The 18,218-nt window shown below is 37.1% G+C and overlaps 2 protein-coding genes across 2 annotated transcripts in view; both read right to left on the reverse strand.

Moving 5' to 3' along the window:
- Window positions 1-18,218, reverse strand: part of LOC122654330 (non-lysosomal glucosylceramidase-like) — a 57,242-nt gene that overhangs the window by 25,691 nt on the left and 13,333 nt on the right. The gene's annotated exons all lie outside the window — the stretch shown is intronic.
- On the reverse strand, window positions 12,448-17,959 carry LOC122654331 (non-lysosomal glucosylceramidase-like). The gene is made up of 8 exons (XM_043848381.1): window positions 17,813-17,959; window positions 16,746-16,927; window positions 16,601-16,668; window positions 16,334-16,406; window positions 16,186-16,247; window positions 15,178-16,105; window positions 13,883-14,173; window positions 12,448-12,778 (listed from the first exon to the last, which is right to left on the reverse strand). Exons 1-8 carry the CDS (start codon window positions 17,831-17,833, stop codon window positions 12,499-12,501), a joined length of 1,905 nt encoding a protein of 634 aa, XP_043704316.1. The 5' UTR covers window positions 17,834-17,959; the 3' UTR covers window positions 12,448-12,498.

Consider the following 18,218-nt stretch of genomic DNA (forward strand, 5'->3'; position numbering starts at 1 on the left):
CAAACATGGGCTAGAAGTAAAGTCGAAGCTCGAGAGGCTAGGAGGTCAGTTTCACTGTTGAAGCGACAAAGGATGTAATAGAAAACAACAAAATCAAACTCTGGAATGGGAGAAGTGGCCAAATCTAAAGGGAGTCCAGATCTGTTTAAGTACATGACAAGGACCTGGCAATCCAGAAAAAGTATACTTTGTTGTAACTGCAAACTACAAGCAAGGAGGAGGCCATCCCGCATAGCTTCGGCCTCAGCAGATTGAGGGGAAAAGCAAGGAGAAGCCTTCCAATATGAGGCAGAGAAAGGGCACTGCAATAAGGCATGGACAATAGATTCAGACTCCTTTAAACATATTTGGAAAAGTTGGGAATTAGTGAGATTGCGTTTATGACGTGGCAAACACAGGGATGGACGATTGAACTAATATAATTAAAGCCTCTTTTCCAGTTGTGAAGAGAAGATGTTCCTACCACATGCCCAACGGAAAATTATCTCCTCTAGTCCCTTGCTCGGTCCAGTTCCCCAATACCTCTAATAAGGGGGTGGATCCCACTTAGACAGAGTGTTTGGGTAGGGGTAGAGTGGTTATTTGCACCCACTTGTTAGGGGGACTGGGAAACTGAGCCAAACAGGGAACTAGGCCTTTTTAGACCTATCAAATGAAGTTGGGAGGTCAAGGTATTTACCTTGATCAGTTGTTTCAACAAAGTGGAGAGTTGATGCACAAGTCCAAACGGGGCCTAAGGAGCAAGGGCTAAACAAAACGAAGCACTTGGTATGATTGATATCTTATCCTGAATAGTTGCAAAAATCAGTCAGGATGTCCCTTATATGTTCACTTTCAGCCTGAACGGTATTTGCAAAAATCATACAGTCGTCTACAGAGAAAAGATGGGTAACCTTAGGTCCATGTCTACCGGCAGATAAGCCTAAGAGAAGGCCGGATAACTAATACCAATTTCATATAATCCATAGAAAATCAATGAAATTCTCAAACAATAAAATATAAATAACGACAAAAAAAAAAAACTAATTAAATTCAGAATGAGGAATGTCTTTTTTAATAAAGAGCGAGCCTTCATGATTCATGACCAAGTTTCTCATTTTTTGACTCGGCTAGAATGAGTTTTCCTGGTTAAAACCTAGTTTGCCAACAATGCATTGTTGGAAAACAAGGTTTTTTCACTCGACCCATCATTCTCAAAATCCTAGTGACTCGGACAAGTCAAATCCAATCAAGGTGAATCATTTCTTTTAATTTAATTATATTTAATAACTAATATCCAAGAATGGGCAAGCCATTTGGAGTTTTTTCACAATTTTCCTAAGGCCTCGTTTGTTTAGAGGTAACTTAGGTGAAGTGGGAAAATGCTGATGTGGTATTTCAAAATCCCACCCTTTGCTATCCAAAATCCCATCAAATTGGTAGAACTTCGCTGAAAAAAGTAACTTTACCTCAACATTTCCACTCTAATAAAACCCCACCACCATGCGAGTCTGATCTTCCTAACAATCCACCCCATCTTCCCTTCTAAACAAATGGAACCTAAAGGATAATTGAAAAGCATTACATATGTCATTTCCCAAAAGTAACCAAAAGCATTATCAGCAACTGATAATTGAGGGGAATTAAATATGTCATTTCCCAAAAGTAGCCAAAAGCATTATCAATACCTGATAATTGAGGGAATTAAATATGTCATTTCCCAAAAGTAGCCAAAAGCATTACTATCATTAATTGATAATGGTAATGCTTTTGGATGCTATCAAAATTAACATGGATGGAGCAAGTCATAGTAATCCTGGTCCAGCCGGGATTGGCGGAGTTGGGAGAGATCATCAATATGGAAATTTTATCTTTGGCTTTTCTGCCGGAATCGGTGAAAATCATTCACCTTGTGTAGAAATTTTGGCTGTGAAATAAGCTCTGATCATTGCCTTGTTAAGAGGTTTCCATAACATTATCATTGAAAGTATTAATCTTATGGTTATCAATTCGTTCAAAGAGGTTAATCATTCTATTCCCTGGTGCATCCAACATTTACTAGCAGATTGTCACCTCTTAAAGTGGCATATTCAGCAAGTATCCTTCTCACATATGCTAAGGGAGGGCAATTTTGTTGTGAATGCTCTACCTGTTGTTGGTGTTAATTGTGCAAAATTTTCCTTTCAAGTGTCTCCTCCCTCCTTTTTGATGCTTTGTGTACTCTTCTTTGTAGAGGTTTCTTTCAATAAATTTGTCTTTCACCAAAAAAAAATTTTAATTAGAATCATTCACGTACTTATGCAAAAAAAAATTGCCATTAATATATAATCGGGTCCACCAAGAATGGACTACACCTTTAGACTTTTGCATAATCCGAATCACCAAGATTAATGGGCAAGACATTTAGACTTTTGCATAGGGAAGTGCATTAATATATGCATGTACTCAAAAGATAATTTTTAGTAGGGGCAATTATTATCACTATCTTATATTTAGCCTATATTTATTAAAATTATCCTACGTTAAATTTCTTTTCTGATACTGCCCTGCTTTTAAACTTTTACATCTTCTTCTACCCTGATATTTTTAAATGGCTAAATTACCCCTCCTTTTTTCATTTTAACCGGTTCTTCCTTTTCTTTTTCTCCTCCTTTTTCTTCTTTCTTCCTCTGTGAACAGAAAGGCAACCCTGCCCCACCGTTTGCAACCCCACCCCCCTCTCTTTTCCTCCTTCCTCAGCCCAGCTCTCATCCACCTTCACCTTGCCTCAGCCCATGCTCACTACCCGGCAGCCCCAGAAGAGAAACAAAACCTTGATAACTTGATGAGTGGGGTTGCGGAAGGAGGAAAAGAGGGGGGGGGGGTTGCAGACGGTGGGGCAGTTTTTGCAGCTTTAACAGGAGTCACAACCCCTCATTTGAGCAGAATACGAAGAAAAGGAGAGAACGACAATCACGCCAAAGCTATTCCTTTGAATTCCAAAGCTCTCTCATTCTTCTATTCAAGATTGAAAGCTATCTTTTTCATGATTTCATCTACAAAATTTCTCACAATTCTGTCCAAGATTGGATTCAGCACTGAGTAAAATTGAAAAACTAAACCCAAAAAAGAGGAAAAAGAAGTCTGCAACAAATGGAGTTAAACGAGCCAACACCCAATAAATGGCACCATGTAACTTAAAAAAAAAAAAGAAGGCAAGGGGTGATAACAGAGATGAGACGAAGATTGAGTATTGATTGGTGAGGCAGTTGATCGGTCAGTCAATCAGTCCAGCTGGTCAAAATTTCTCCAGCGAAGAAGATGACTCCCTCAACCAATGAAGTTTGCCTGCTAATTGCTCTAATCTAGCTTTTAACAGAGAAGTAGATCTCTCCAACCCATCACAAATCTGCAATCAAAATAATAAAATGAAACTTACCCAGTTCAGCAAACCAAAAATTAAGTAATGGGAACCAAATATATTAGTCGAAAGAGATTTAGATCACAGATAAACCTTTTCTTTTTTCTCATTCTCAAGGTCACAAGTAGTTCTTCAGCGAAAATCTGAGGATATTTTAAGCCCACAAAATATGAAGGAATACCAATCTTTGTAGATGCATCTCACAAACATGGTTCAACAAGAGGAAACCAAGAAATTCGAATGAGGAATTAAAAGAAGGCTTGGCCTTGGAAGGAATTCGAATGAGGAATTAAAAGAAGGCTATGGTAGATTTACTCTGAACCCCAAAAACCCTAGAGGGCGTTGTCCCTTCTAGCACGATTGCAGGTCCGGTTTCAGACCTCTAAGCTCTCCAATGGCGGGAAAGAGGGAATGAGATGAACCAAGAGAGAGGGAGAGGGGGAAAGTCATTTTTGTTAACCGGTTGGTTCTTTCATGGATAAATAGATTAACTAGTTACCAGGTGAAAATGAAGGGCAATCAAGATATTTAAAAACATGAAGGTAGACAGAGATGTAAAATTTTAAAAGCAGGGTAGTATCTGAAAAGAAGTTTAAGGTAGAGTAATTTTAATAAATATAGGCTAAGTATAGGATAGTGATAATAATTAACTAATTGCCCCTTTTTAGTATTATCAAACACAGAATTTATTATAAATAATTATGATGGAGGGAACTCCACGTAATGCAAGAGATAGAAGGACACAAAAGGGGGGTTTAGAGATTTGCTGGGATTTTTATCCTTGCAAGTGCAGTGTAGTGCCCAGTGTACCACACTTGAGAATCTAACCGTAAAAACATTGTCCATGGCGTCTTTTTATTTTCTCAAATATTGGGTGGACGGTTGGATTCTTAAGTGTGGTGCACTGTGTAAAAATACCCAAACAAGAGCTAGAAGTAATGTCGAAGCTCAAATGAAATATATGATGACCTTAAATGAAAATCAAAAAGCAAATTTATCGTTATAAATTTATAATATTGTTTGTATTTCTCAAATCACAGTTCAACAAAGAGTCCACCAAAAAAATTTCCGTCCAAGAAATCCTGATTTTCTATCAAGCTCTACTTCAATGCCCCTAAGCCATAAATCAAGGCTAGCAACATCCACTGACCAGTCTATCATGTACACTTCTATTAGTTGGATCGAACGAATGGGTGGTGTTGCCCAATCTTCATCAGCACTCCAACACTCAATTATCTTTTCCAGCCTCATCAATAATGATCTTGAAAAGTTCTTGTATTCATGGTGGTTCTTCTTCTTCTTCTTCTTGGCTTTGGTGTTTCTTGTGTGATTTTGCAAAAGAGAATAATAATAGTTTGGATGAGCCTTAAGGAATTGCTTAACTTGTGCCTTCAAAAAGAGTGCCCCAATGAGGTCTTCTTGTTCTTTCCTTTTGCTCGTCCATTTGTAATTGTGACTCTAAAGCCCTAATATCATCATACCAAAAACATATAAGATTGATGTCGAAAGAATGCAAGGTGAGAAGAATTGAGGTGGGATCAGCTTCACCATTCATGGGATGTGGGTCTTGTATGTTAGAGGTAGATCCCGCACCCCATGTGAACTCAGAAGAATTATGGGAATTGGTACTAACCTCTAGATTTGTCAGAAGGACTGCTTATTGTCCTAATGAGGTCTTCTTGTTCTTCCCTTTTGCTGGTCCATTTGTAATTGTGACCCAAAAGCCCTAATATCATCATACCAAAAACATGTAAGATTGATGTCGAAAGAATGCAAGGTGAGAAGAATTGACGTGGAATCAGCTCCACACATGGGGTACCACCCCACATGGATCTCACCATTCATGGGATGTGGGTCTTACATGTTAGAGGTAGATCCCACACCCCATGTGGATAAAAACCTAAGGTTGTAAACGAATCAGATTCGGCTCGGATTGTAATACCCATGCTCAAAATATAAGGGTAATTTGGACTTTTCACTTTGTGTGCAGAATCTGTACCAATAAACCAATGAACCAATGAACCAATGAATGGTGGAATTGTGGTTGTTAGCATGCACACTAAAGGTAAAACCTTGCTAGTATTTTATTAGTATTAGTGCAGGGTATGCTTATTTATTTATTTATTTTTCCTTCTTTGTGCATGGTTATGTGTTACTAGAATCCCAATATATTTATTTATAAGTTTATTAACATCTAAGAGAGGTTACCCTAGTGGTTAGGACCCCATATGGATTTAAACAGGTCTAAGGATCAATTCTTGAGGGAAGCAATTGAAAGGAATTTTATTTATTTTGCTTTGGATTGCTTGGTGGACACAATATTGACTTTTGACTTGGGGACTGTAATCGATATTGAAAGGAGAAGAAATATTCTCTTTGTCAAGTGTACTTGAAAAGTTGAGATAAGTTAAGGGAAGGGAGAGAATGAAGAAACTTAAAATTTAATGAATTAATAAACTATAAAATAAATTAAGAGATTAAAACTTAAAATTTAATTAAAAGGGGGTTGAAACCTATTCTAACAAATAAAGAAGAAGAAGAAATAAAGAAGGATTGAAGATGAAGAAATAAAGAAGAAGAAGGAGGAGGAAAAACAAAAAAAAAGAGAAGGAGAAAAGAATTTCACGTAAGAGCAAGAGAGAAGATGATTCATTAGACTTGTTTTTTTTTTTTTTTTAAAGGTATATATTTTAATATTTTTATACTCTATTTCATGATCATTTGAATATAGGAGATTGATTCTTGAGGTGGTATTGTTACGGTGTACAGTTTTGGACAGATTCTATCTTCTGTTAGGAAAATAATTGTATTTCTTAATGAGTGAGGATTTTGGGCCCCAATTTTGGTGGGATTGTAGATGACATGTAAATGAAATATTGTTTCAAATTTGAGGCCCATCCAATTTCGTTTGGTATTCCATCTGAATGAGAACTTGGGACTAATTTGCTGTCTTGGCAGAATTTGAACCTGAACTTGGGAATAATGAAAGCCCAACTAATACTTAGAATTTAGGTTTGAAATTTGGTGTGGATCATTATTATTTAGTCTAGTTTAATACCAAAAAAAAATTGGATTTAATCATGTTTGGGATATGAAATTTATATATCTTGTAAATATGTTGTGCAGATTTTGGCAGAATCTGTACACTAAGATTGAAACAAATGATTTAAATATAAAATAAGAGAATTTGGAGATGATTTTTGGTGGAGATCTTGGTTTTAGGGTAAATTGGTCTCCTGTAAATTTTGAGAGTCTCTAGATATGTACAAATGGGGGAAATATTACAATTTGAGGGCTGTCCGTGTTTACAAGTTTGGTACAGCTTTGTAAGAGTACATAAACCTATTGATTTTGTTATTTATAATCTATGTAGGGGATATTGGATCATTATTTTTGTGATTTGAAGTGCAGTGAGAATTGAGTTAAAACTTGCAAGGTGAGTGAGACCCCGCAAAACCTATGTATTATTTTCATATACAAATATCTTTTATTTGATTTGTCGTTTTATGAAATTTCATGATTTGAAACAACATGACTATTTGTGCATAATTGTCTTGAAGTCTATTTTGAAGTATTATACATGTTTTGAAATATAATATGATTTTTATGGAAAGAATGCATAATTGTGATTTTATCAAAAGCATAATGAGACTTGTCATTTTATAAGATATGATTTTAATGTAATATTGTTGGACTGTAACCGTTCCAACAGGGGGTTATGTGTTGGGGTGGATTGTTGAGCACAGGAGTGAGGCAAGAGCGTGACGTTTAAGGACATGGTCCGGTTCTGTAAGCCAAGAGCTCGAAGCTCATAATTCCATTATGTTTAGGTATGTGGACTGGGGGGTGAGGCAAGAGCGTGACGTTTAAGGAAAGTGGTTTTCCCTCCATAGGAGCCCGTTATCGGTTCTGTGAGCCAAGAGCCTGAGTCCCATCCTATTGATTATATTGGTGATATGTTGATTTTTAGCAGTGCCATTTTATGAACATACTGAGGCTATTAATTGGAACTAGATTTATGAACTTTTGAACTCATGGCATGTTTTGCTGGAATTTGTGATATTTTTAGATTTATATAACATATGTTTTGAGATTCTATTACATTTCAGGATATGCATTTGTTTATCGATATTTATGTTCTGTTTCCCCTTACTCATTAAGCTTTCCCCAAGCTTACCCCTTTATTTAACCATACAGAGGACGAGAGTCAGGAGTCATGTTCATATGATGAGTGCACTAGAGTTATTGGAGGAGATGATACTCAGATTGGGGATGATTAGAAAATTTATGGAATCATTTATCTTTTTTTATTTGGAACGATTATAATGATTTGGATTTGGATTTGACCCTGATACATGGTTTATTTTAATATTTGGATGGACGGATGTAATAGGGATTTATTCTTACTTTTAGTTGTGGTGCCACCAACACCTTAGTTTTAAATATTCGAATTCATATTAATCGAATGCTGAATTTAACCGTTTAAGTTTTCCGCTATGTTATATGATGGTATTATTAAGGATTTATTTGAAGATTATGACTAATGATTCAATTTTGGTTCATCTATCTAAAACCATTTCGATCTTGTGAATTTATGTGACAACCCTTACCCCTAGGCCGGTTTGGGGGCGTTACACGGATAGTGCTATATCCGCATTCGATTAGCTATTGGACGGATTCAGATAGTGCTAAACGGATATGGACACGGACACGGATCGGATATTTTATCCGTTTACATGTGAATATAGCTTTTCGGATAGCTATAGCCTATCCGCATCCGTTTAGCTTTCGGACGGATTCGGATAGTGCTAAACGGATACGAAAAGGAATTTCGGCTATTCATTTACACCCCTATAAAAAGCCCAAACTCACAAGAATTATGGGAACTGGTACTTACCTCCAGATTTGTCGAAAGGATTGCTTAGAGTGCGTTTGGTAAATGTCTGAACGCTGTTCAGAACGCCTTTTTCGTTCTTTTAGAACAAAAAAAATGGGATTTTATGTTTGGTTTGCCGGTTCATTTTTTTGTTTTTTAAGAACGAACCGAAGGGAATCTTTACCAAAAGAACGTTCTTTACAGACCAACTTGGAGACGGTTTGCAAAGAACAAAGAACGCAAGCATCGCGATTGTCGATCAAAATCGAGCAACCCTCGAAGACAACCACAAACCCAAAACGCAGGTTACTCCAAAGGCCAGATTTGGGGAAAGGAAGAGGAGGAGGAGACGAACTTGCAGGTCGATCTCCTCTCTCTCTCTCGCTTCCTCTCTCTGCTCTCTCTACCTTTCACTCTCCCGGTCTCGTTCTCTCTCTCTCTCGGTCGTTTGTTGGAATGGAGATCTGACTCTGATTTTTTCTCCTTATCTCAGGATTTGGAGCAACAACTTGAAGGATTCTGCTACAGTGATCCTCGCTAGCACAACCCTCTCTGCAAGTGAAGTGTGAAGTGTGAAGTGTGAAAGTGACTCTCTTTCTCTCTCCCTCTCTCTGTAAGGTATTGTTCTGTAGCTCTCTGCTCTCTCTACCTTTCACTCTCCCTGTCTCGTTCTCTCTCTCTCAGTCGTCCTTTTTTTTTTTTTTTGATGAACTCTATCGGTCGTTTGTTGGGATGGAGATCTGACTTTGCATTTTTCTCCTTTGTCTCAGGCTTTGGAGCAATACCTTGAAGGATTCTGCTACTGTGAAGGTGACTATCTCTCCTGACTCCATAACTTATTTTCCAAATTATATTTGATTCCAAAACCTGCGATCTTTGGATTTCTGGTTTATTCTTCCCTTATTCTATTTTTTCCCCAATCTGTAAAGCTGCAAACCTGCGATCTTTGGATTTCTGGATTTCCAAAACCGTTTTTGTGTATTTTTTTTTGCTTTCTTTTTGCTGGGGTGAAGCTAATGTCTTCCTGGATTTACGCCATGGAACGGTGTTTTTATTTTTCATTTTTAGCATTATTTATTTTAAGAAAGAATGGAAATATTTTTGTAGATTATATCTGCAGATCGTTTCTTCTGTGATTTGCATTTTATTTGTAAGTGTTTCAATTTAGATAGATTGTATAAGTCTGCAAACCTTGAGCCATTAAAGGTGTGCTCCGAAGGTGAATGCCAATGACAGATCTTATCTCTGAGCCTTTCTTCTCAAATCCTTCTCTTTTCCGCTTCATTTGTTCTCCAACTCTGCCTCTTCTTATCTCCTACATAGGTCTCACAACAAGGTATTATGGGATATACCTTCAGATTGTGAAATCAACTAGGGAAGAAGGAAAAATCAGTATATTTTGAAGCTTTAGATTAGGTATGCATTTGACATATCCGTTAGTCTTCTGGCCTGAGTTGCAGGTTTAGTTAGGAGTCCCTGTCCTCTCCATCTGGCCTGAGTTGCAAGTGACTTATATTTAAGCTTTGTTTAGTTGTTAATTAAGTAATTAATTAGAAAAGAAACTTGTTATAGTGAGGAGATAGAGGAAGCATTGGATTTCCCTGCCATCCTCTCTACTTTTCTTTGGTATTCTTTATAGTACTCGAGCTGTTGAGTCAATGAAATGGCATTCTACACAGCAGTAAAATCCAAAATAATTACTATAAAAATCTTAGTATTTATTAGTTATACCATCAATCCATCATGTGTAATTGAGAGAGAGAAAGAAAGGAAGTGATACATATAATTGTGCTATCTTGTGATAATAACCAGAGGAAGCTGAGGCAAAGTTTGCTCCACTTAAGAGGTTGTTCCCTTTTGCAGCTTTACTAAGTAGGCAGGTGGGTATGTAGTGAAGCCCAGATTCTCAGCTATACTCAAAAGACATGAAACATCACAGTTAAGGTGGAGAAGGCAATGTGGGAAAATGTAATTGGCAATGAGGTGGCATTATCTAAAGATGTATTCGGCCAGAAAACCCTGTAGGTAGCAGAGTCTTATCCAAAGATATAAGAGTGAACATGTTATGTTGTTGGTTAAATTAGCTGGTCAAATATGGATGGTTAGCTGCTTCAAGGTTATCAAGTGTACTGTGCAATTTGACTGCTATCTGAGCATTGATTTAAACATCCACACACTGCAATTTTTTTTAAGTTGGTTTGATGAGAACTTGTGATGTAGATTTTCTATTTTATTTTAGTGATCAGTATTTATCAGTCATGAACTATGTTGAGCTCCCATTCATCACAGGGAATTGAGTGAATCGGTTACGCCTTCATCGGAATTTTTGAAAGGTTATTGCAAGAGTGAAATTACATCGGCAGAGAATCAAGCCAAGATGTTCAAAGACATCCTTGAAGGTCTTACCAAGCTAGACCTGAAGAAAGAAGAAGATTAATACAAGTTTTAAGGTGTTAAAGTTGTAATAATTATTTTAATTAACTATAACATACTATATTTTAATTTATGGTAAGGTTGGTTCTGGATTTTATATTTTAAATTATTTTAATATGTTTTTATAAGATATTTTTAATTTAAGTTTGTTATGTAAGACACATTTTATTTTATTTTTGTATGGATGGCATTATTGTAATTAATATCAAACATCGTTTAAAACAGGTTTTAACAAACACTATTTTCGTTCTGAACGGCGTTCTTGAGACCGTTATCAAACAGTCATTTTTGGTCTTAGAACGCCGTTCTAAACAAAACGCAAAAGAACGTTCTTAGTCCAGAACCCCCGTTCTTTGTTCAGGCATTTACCAAACGTAGCCTTCGAGACTGTCATCTTCTCCGGTAATGAGAGATTTCAGATGTTTATACAGGATAGTTATGCTAGCAAACATAAAGACAATCATCCCTCCTTCTGTTCATCTTCTCACAGAGACGTGACTTATAGGTACAGTCTCTCTCTCTCTCCCTTTTTTGGGATTGGATCTTGAAAAAAAATTCTTTTAATACAGCCTGAGCAGTCCCCCTTTTCCTGTGTTTACCTATCTTAGTGCAGTGTCTCTGTTTCCCACCCTCTCTCTCTCTCTCTCTTGGCCGTAAAAAATCATTGTTCATCTGATCTTGTGATTTGTCCATGGCTGCCAAGATGACCTACGGAACCTCTTCTTCCTCCCGTCGGTGGAAATATGATGTCTTCTTGCGTTTTTGGGGTCAGGACAGTCGCACCAATTTCACCGATTTCCTCCCATAACCATTGCCCTTGTCCTTCTCTTGACTTATGGGAGATTTCTGAGTTTTGGGAATCGATTTTTGTTTTTTTTTAGGTAAATATGGGAATCGATTTTTTTTTTTTTTTTGATACAGATGGGAATCGATTAGAAGCTTAGAATAGCGACTGTGGGCCTGTGGCGTAATACTCCTTTTGGAATATATGAGGTTGTCTTCAACCTCACGATGGGGCTTCCTGCGGCGGACTAGACCTGCTTCAAATGGGAGATTTCAATGGATGGAACCCTTTCAACCAGAAATTTCAGGTAAGACTGCGTAACACTCGGGCGAAGATCATCCAAGCACAGCCCCAAACTATTATAAATGTCACTCGATTAAGATATTGCTGAAACAGCTCTGGACGGTGACTGGGAAACCAGATCTGGTTTCTGGTTTCAATCTTGTACCAAGAAGGGTAGTGGGGGATGAAATCTTAGGGGTTAGGTCGCCTAAGGCAGAGGATCCTTCGTCCAAAATCTCAGTCTGCTCCATCTTACTTTCTCAGATCTCTCGGTTTCGATCGCACCTCTTGAAATGCTCCTTCCTACGATTCCAGAAGTCCTTTCACCTCTATAAATACCTCTTCAATCTTCGTCCCTCAAAAGAATAGTGGTGGTGCTTGCGGTGGTACTGGCGGTGGTGCTGGCCGAGGAAGAAGAAGAATAAACGCAGAGGAAAAAGAAGCAATGAGAGAAAACACACAGCAAAAGCGAAAGTAGGGGATGGCAAAATAGGAATAGAATTATATTAAGGGTATTTTGGGGTTTTAGAAATTTTGTACATGCCACATCATCATGTAATGACCTTTTTTTAACGGTTAGGATACGGTTGATGGAATCTTGAAAAAATAAGGGAGGGCATTATCATTATTCAAAACTTGATTACTTGGTTGATATGAAGGATCCTTAGAGGGGAGGGGATGATATTTTCCCATATAAATATGAAGAACTCAAGAAACTTCCACAAGCTTTTGTTTAAAATAGTGTTACATCCACATCCTCCTGCAAGTCCAATCGAAAAAAACCCGGAGTAGGCCTTTTTTAGAAGTCTCCAGTTGTGGCAACTTGAGAAGACCTGCAACTTTTGAGAATCCAGCATTGTGCATAAACAATGGAACTTCCTCCAATTCTGGTTTTTTCTCTTCCTTGTAGAGCTTCGGTGGCGATAAGGCCCATTGCATTGCCCATACAGCCAATGGGCGCATGTAGGCCATAGATCGGTACTGGTCATAGGTGTTCCATCCTTCTGGGGTTTGAAAAGAATATCTGTGATTGGACCAAACAATTAAACTAGTTAACTAGGATGAAAACATGGACATCAATAATAATACACACGAGTAAACTTAGAATTTCAATATGAATTTAAAAAGCGATCAATATGAAAAAATTAATTTGATCAAATGATCACAAATATTTCTTTTGTTTAAAAAATAAAATAAAAAAGTAGCCAATATTCCAATGAAGGGTCTACAGAGGGTGCAGATAAGTTCTTATCAGATTGAACTTTGTTGTAGGATATCTCCTAATCAGAAAATATAAGTCTCAAATGCTTATATGAATGCCAAAAGTTAAGAAGTAACTATAATAAATGACATTCACTATCTTCAATCTTCAATAGTGAAAATTTCTTTCCATCAGCATACATCCATAATTATAGTGTGCAAAAATGCCAGACAGGAAATTGCCACCATATAAACTACCTTGACACTTCAAAGAACCTATTAACATGAACTGAGAGGAGAAACTAAACAAAAAGAGATAACAGGTATGTCAAAAAAAGCACCCATTGAAACACATCTAATAGATTCCAATTGTAAAGTGGAATTTTGAACAATAATGTGAGGATGTAAATCATGTTTTGTCTCTAAGCCTGAACTTTGAAACTGGAAAAGTTAGAACATTGACAATATTGATAGCTTACTTAATACATTTGGATTAGAGGCCACATTGTATGAATAAATACAAAAGTTTAAGAATTTACAAATGATCTGAAGTCACATAGATATTATTTATTCAATTAGCTATTTTTCAACATGAAGGTATTGTAATGAAAAATTTTCTTTAAAAGACACTTTGGCCAGGAAGATACTGTAGTTGGTTCATGAAAATAACAAACATGCCACATAGGATTAGAACAAAAAAGTAACAGATCTAGTCATTAACCGTGATACAGATGCACATCTGTTACAAGATTAGGTCTCCTGGTAGGACATTCTTGGTTGTCTATTTGCCAACCAATTACAAAAACATTGCAAGGACTTTGTATTAGTTTCTCATCAATGCAAATCATTTAATTAGTAACACAGTAGCTAGTCCAGTTTCCTAAACAACACAAACATTAAGGAAAGGAGAAATAAAGAGCTAACTCACCCAAGCCCTTCTTGGGACCAGACAGTTTCATGGACTCCAAATGCAGTGTTAAATGCCATTTCAACCATGCCTTCATGAATCATAGATGCAGCAACAGAATATGTGACACCAGACCATATTTCTCTTGACTGCAATGCTGACATATCAACTGTTCCATCTGGTCGCATCCCATTCACTGCCCCCCGCTTGCCACCCTTCACCTTTAAGACATTGAAATGGTAAACCTTCTCAAGTGCACTTTTTGCTTTGTCATGGTCAACAATTGTTGAAAGACCACACGCCCGAGCATACCTACAAAAGGGTTCATCAATAAGCTCATAAGTATATAATGGGGAAAACACACAAATTTTGCGAAAAATCATCATTGTCATTCTTTGAGAACTTTTTGCAAAAGGGTAGCTACCATGAAAATTGAATTTCAATTTTTCTTCATGGTTTCTCTGGAATCAATACTGTAAATAGGAGAGGTCAGCTAGGAAAGAGATCTAGGTGATCCACGAAAAAAGAAAGTTTCAGTATTGTGTATATATTATATAAGTGATCCAAATGTTAGGAACTTAACTCCTTATTTGTAGGATCAATTTTTGGCCCAAAAGTATGCCGCGTGGAAAAATAAAATCTTATACAAGAATTTCAAGTGGCAGGTCTAATTACACAAAGGAAAAGTATACCTGATGGGCCACATCATCTCTCTATGTGCCGGAAGTAGGAGATGTAACCTAATGAATAAAATGCAACCCAACTAGAATACCTCTCCCCCTTGTAAACTTGATTAGAATCTCATAAACTGATTTAAATTTAATGAATTGCCCAACATTTTACAAAAGATAATTTAAAAAATTAAGGGAAAATTTCCTGATTAAGCAAGCTCCCAAACTTATGGAAATGAAAAGCAATTTGACACTTACAAAACTATGCACTTTGAAGCATGCAATTACAAAAGTACGCAATGTGAGGCCAGAATGATGGTTATTGTATATAGACTCTCTTTTTTGGAGGTGTATTGGGTTCCCTCCATAAAAGACAGCAAGATGAGAATGAAACATAATCAAATACAAAGACCATAGGGCCAGCATAGTATTGTGTATTTTGGTAAATTGGCTCTCCAAAGTGCATAGTTTGGTAAGTAGTCAAATAGGCTGCCCATTTTAGTAAATCTTGGAAACATTTTGCTTAATCAGGTAAGTTTTCCAAAAATTAATCACGGTAAATACAATAATAATTTTCTTTTTCAAACAGCTAACCCATTCTTGTTAGTGCAGGTTAACAAGAAAAATAACTTCCATGAAACGCACCATTGCCCAGCCAACTGATCAGCCTGAATAGATGCACTTGAACTACCACAACTATCATCATAATTAAAGTAAGAACCATTCCATAATTTCTCATATACAGCCTTAGCTCTCTTGAACTTATGCCAGAAATAATCTTGAGAAGCAGTGTCACCAACTTCATGTGCCAAGGCTGAAGCAGCCTGCAAGGCTGCCACCCAAAGTCCACCAGTATAGGCACTCACACCACTAACTGACCATGCATCATAAGTCTGGTCAGGAAAGCCTTCATTCTCAATCATCCCATCCCCATCCTTATCAAACTGGTCCATATAAGCCATTGCCATATAGACGGAGGGCCAAACAGCTTTTGCAAATAACTTATCACCCGTAGCAACCACATCCCTGTAAACTTGGAGAACAAATTTAGAATTCAAGTCTTTCCATCTATTTGTGTCGTAAAGGGTATAAGCATTTACTTCAAACCATGGGTCATTCCTTCCAAGATCATGAGGAACAGCACCGAGGACCTTTCTTGGGACCAAATTACCATCAGATAATAATTTTATCTTACTAGGATCATGCATCATTACTGCAGCTGCGAAATCTCTCTGGAGGCTGAGTTCAAGTTTTGGAAACAGCATAATTAATGCAAAAGACGAGTAGAAATGTACATCATATGTGTTATACATCTGATACTCATTCCCTTCAAAATAGAGTAGTTGACCTATATTTTCTTCACCCTTTTGAAGCAAATATGTTCCAAAAGAAGAATTTGTTAAGACTGGACTGTGTATTTGCCCAAGTATCGATGCCATCCTTTCGAGAATATCCACGGCAGTATCATTTGGGTGGTTAGTATCAATCTTATTTGTGAAGTCTGATCTAGATTTCTCGAGAGAATATTTTGTTTCTCCAATGGTTACTAAACTTTGCATTGGAGGTGATCCATCTGCGAAAGGGAATATTTCAACTTAGATTAAATAGGTGAAGAAGAGTGCTTTAAATTTAGATTATTGGCACCCTAATTACCTGTCCAAATCGTTCCCCCTGCATTAAGGTAGTAGAGCTCATTGAAGAGAGTGATAGGGTACCTGTACACAACCTTCAGAAAATTCAAATTCTTCCAATAAAAGGAATAGTTGAAATCATATTAAGCATGAAGTTCTTTCAAGCTCACCATTCAGGAACTCTTCTGTCTCCAAGAATAGGTCTCTGCCATGTTTCTATCTGGGACTCCCAATGGCCATGCTCTATTTTTAAAAGTAAATGGAATGAAAATTTGGACCTCAAGGCTAAATAATTCATATTTATCTAAGTGAAGCCTAAGTAAACAGTTCATTTAGTAACATGCAAACAAGTTCAGAGAATAAATTGAACATCACTACATCATTTTCTGCAATCATTCTGACTTTAGTATCTAATAAACAAGGATTGGGCAACATACCATGAATAGCATCATGTGCAATTTTTGCTGCTGCATCCTCATGTATGCCATAAAATTTTGTGTAGCGCCTGCAAGTAAAGTTTGTCACTAATATGCATGATGGTTTCTTAAGAAGTTGCTTATTCCAGGGTTCCCCTACCCCCACCTGTGATAAGTCTTCCCACTATAAAACTTTACTTCCGGGCAGGCCCATGCCATTGAGAATGTAACAGTGCCAACACTGTGAGATGCAATAGTCAGAGAAGCTGCTATGGCTGCACCGATAGATGATCCAGGTTCTGTAGGCACTGGTTTTTCATCAGAATCAAGGTGGTCAAAAGAACCACGCTGTTAGAATAAAATTAAAATATCAGTACCTCAGATGATAATGAGATAAATGAACATGATGAAAGTGCATATGTGCATTGGTGACCTGACATCAGTCATTCTGAATGGAGCATATGGTATATACATATGGCCCTTTTCCATAAAAATAGAGTTTAAGTAAGAATTGTGGCAGAATAGAGACACACAACAACCTATAATTTGGCCATCCTTGATCTTGTTAAATAAGTGGAAATGAAATAGATTCTGGAGAAATAGCTGAGAATTGAACATCAAATTTTAATCAGACTTCAACTTAATCTACGATAGTTACAACCTTCAAACTAATATAGACCATAGAGAATTTCCGAAGTTGGGATTTTCGCAACCAAGGTTGGGAATCAACCACTATTGAGAAACATGAGGGAAAAGACCTAATAATTCAGGATATCAGCAATTTAGTAGAATCCTAGTAATTTGCCAATTTTAGCAGAATTGAACTGTGAAACAAATTTGTACATGAATGTTTTCAAACTTAAAATCAACATACCATCAGTAATAAAATAAAGCGCGTCCCCCATTGCATGAGGCTCCCGCTACTGCAGGGTCTTGGGGGGTGGAGCAAATGTACGCAGCCTTACCCCCGCTTCACATAGAGGCTGTTTCTATGTTTCGAACCTGCAACCTGATGGTTGCAATAGCGCAACTTAACCGTTGCAACGAAGCTCGTGCACTAAATGATTAAATATTTCCAGACCAAGGTATAAAATTTACATTATTCCAGCCAGACCATGGTGGACTAAAGTTCTAAATGTCACAACGTGAGAAGGAATTAAGTGAGCTAGGAAGGAAAAGGAAAAGAGAGTATTTATACAAAAAAAAAGAAGTAAACCATCGTCACCACCCCACCTCTTTAATTTCTTGCCACATGTCTTTTGCTGTTATTCCTGGGGAATTTCCAGATATAATGAAATGGGGACATGCAGAGACCCGAACATCAGCTTTCTCTTGTGCTGCTATGGCAAATGTTACTGGTGATTGTCCATTTGCAGTCCTGGACGTGTTTATGAACTGTATTAGAAATGGGAAAGGAAACTTTAAACAAATAGAATGATTAAACCTTGAAGCTGGAAGGGATTTTCTCCCCATCAACGAAATAGACTTGCCTGTGGTGTAGAAGTACTCCATGCACACCATCCTTCACCCTAGTATAAGTCATGAACTTCTATGTCAAATATGGAATTTATTAAACTATCCACACATTATAATAAAATATTGTTCCATATATTAAATGAAATAAAAATTACAAATAAAT

Source organism: Telopea speciosissima, chromosome 3 (genome assembly GCF_018873765.1).
Source record: "Telopea speciosissima isolate NSW1024214 ecotype Mountain lineage chromosome 3, Tspe_v1, whole genome shotgun sequence".
Lineage (NCBI taxonomy): Eukaryota > Viridiplantae > Streptophyta > Magnoliopsida > Proteales > Proteaceae > Telopea > Telopea speciosissima.

What these genes read in the sequence shown, in the direction of transcription:
- LOC122654331 (XM_043848381.1), bottom strand. Translation starts at nt 17,833, where the DNA reads ATGTGGCAAGAAATTAAAGAG. An exon ending in AGTGGGAAGACTTATCACAG is followed by an intron (nt 16,669 to 16,745) that starts GTGGGGGTAGGG and finishes CTTTACTTGCAG; the next exon opens with GCGCTACACAAAATTTTATG. An exon ending in GATCAGTTGGCTGGGCAATG is followed by an intron (nt 14,174 to 15,177) that starts GTGCGTTTCATG and finishes ACCCTTTTGTAG; the next exon opens with GTATGCTCGGGCGTGTGGTC.